The 1,712-nt window shown below is 62.1% G+C and overlaps 1 protein-coding gene across 1 annotated transcript; it reads right to left on the reverse strand.

Annotated features, from left to right (window-relative positions):
• Window positions 1-404: 404 nt before the first annotated feature.
• DDIT4 (DNA damage inducible transcript 4) lies at window positions 405-1,577 on the reverse strand. The gene has a single exon (XM_035896663.1). It carries the CDS (start codon window positions 1,469-1,471, stop codon window positions 1,079-1,081), a length of 393 nt encoding a protein of 130 aa, XP_035752556.1. The 5' UTR covers window positions 1,472-1,577; the 3' UTR covers window positions 405-1,078.
• Between the last annotated feature and the right edge of the window lie 135 nt (window positions 1,578-1,712).

Below are 1,712 nucleotides of genomic sequence, written 5' to 3' on the forward strand. Positions count from 1 at the left end.
AAACCCCCCCCACAGCTCCAGGGGAGGCACAGCACCTGGCCAGCACAGGGGCCTGACTCAGCTCCCCCTGAGTCACAGCCCCACTGGGGATTCCCCCCCTCATTCCCAAACCTTTCAGCTCCTGCCACAGGGGCTACCATGCCAGGGAAAGGCTTCCTGAGGATGCCAGTAGGGAATTTCAGACCAGCCAGGAGCAGTTGCATCATCCCTCTCCAGCCCAGAGCAACAACAGGGAGAGGGCAGGGTTATCAATGAAGACAATTTTTATTAGAAAAGTAAAAAAACAAAACCAAAAAACCCCCAGGGAAAGGCTTCCTGAGGATGCCAGTAGGGAATTTCAGACCAGCCAGGAGCAGTTGCATCATCCCTCTCCAGCCCAGAGCAACAACAGGGAGAGGGCAGGGTTATCAATGAAGACAATTTTTATTAGAAAAGTAAAAAAACAAAACCAAAAAACCCCACCCACCCCCCCACAATTGCATAGGAAGTCTTCTTGCACTTGAACATCAAGTGTACGAGTGTAAACTGTAACCAACGAAGCGTCCCCGGCTTGTCACAGCAAGGGGTCCTGCCCTCTGTCCCCGCCTCGCCCGTCCCTCTCCCACCAACTCTCTCCTCTCCCGATCAAAGATGCGACGCGATTCCGGCCCCTGCCTCACCGGAAGCCAGGGCAGAGCCACCCGGCTGCCAGCGGAGGGGTTTTGCCTTTGATCCAGACCTACAGCCCAGCCCTTCTCTCGCTCCCACCCTCCCCCAGAAACCCCATTGATTACAATCCTGGTTACAAAAAAAAAAAAGATACCCCACAATTAATCAGCCAACAGGCGGAGACATCCGCCCCCCAGCAGCCCCGCTGCCTCCATCATCCCACCATCGCCAACAGTGTGAAGCGACCTCCACCCGGGTCCCGGTCTGCTCCTCATCAGGGAAACCCCGGCACAGGCAGGGACCTCTGCCTGCCTGCACTGCTTCCACCTACAGCCCTACTCCAGCACTACAGCGGCTGCCGGGAGCCGCCACGCTCTAACCGGCTCTTTCCAAAGCACTTGGGTTAAGTCGCTTCTCCAGCGCGGAGGCATCAGCACTCCTCTATGAGGAGCTGCTCGGAGCTGTACAGCTTCTTCTTGATGACCCTGAAGCCCGTGCTCAGCTTCAGGGGTGCGAAAGCCGGCCCCGAGGCAAAGAGTCCCTGGATCTTGGGCCAGAGGCGGGAGTCCAGCCGGAGCACCAGGGTGAGCTGGAAGGTGGGCACCACGGCGGGGTCCACAGCGATGTGCCCCACGTCGTGGCAGGCCTTGCCGTGCTCCACGCAGAGGTCGAGGAGGGCCCCGCGCAGCCCGCAGGGCTCGCTGCAGGCCAGGCGCAGCAGCTCCGTCCTCACCTGCGCCAGGAGCTGGGCCGGCATCAGGAGCCGGGAGCAGCGCTTGGCCCCCAGGGGGGCTCTGCCCAGCGTGGCCTGCACCACGTCCATCAGGTTGGCGCACAGCAGCTCGTCCTCGGGATCGTGCAGCAGGTCCAGGTCGGGCAGGGAGGCCCCCTCGGCGTCCTCGGCATCTGCGGGAGGGACGGGAGGTCAGTCAGCACCGGGCAGGGCTCCCACGGTCACGGGGGGGGAGGGGACACACGGGGATTGGGGGTGTAAGCGGGGCACAGGGGCTCGGCAGGGCCCCCACCCCCCTCAGGGGCCCTCAGAGGGACCCCGGCCCCCCCGG

The sequence above is a fragment of the Egretta garzetta genome, unplaced genomic scaffold (assembly GCF_000687185.1).
Source record: "Egretta garzetta isolate BGI_Z169 unplaced genomic scaffold, ASM68718v1 scaffold536, whole genome shotgun sequence".
Lineage (NCBI taxonomy): Eukaryota > Metazoa > Chordata > Aves > Pelecaniformes > Ardeidae > Egretta > Egretta garzetta.

Bases quoted from the DNA above. Each gene is read 5' to 3' on its own strand.
- DDIT4 (XM_035896663.1), bottom strand. From the start codon at position 1,471: ATGGACGTGGTGCAGGCCACGCTGGGCAGAGCCCCCCTGGGGGCCAAG.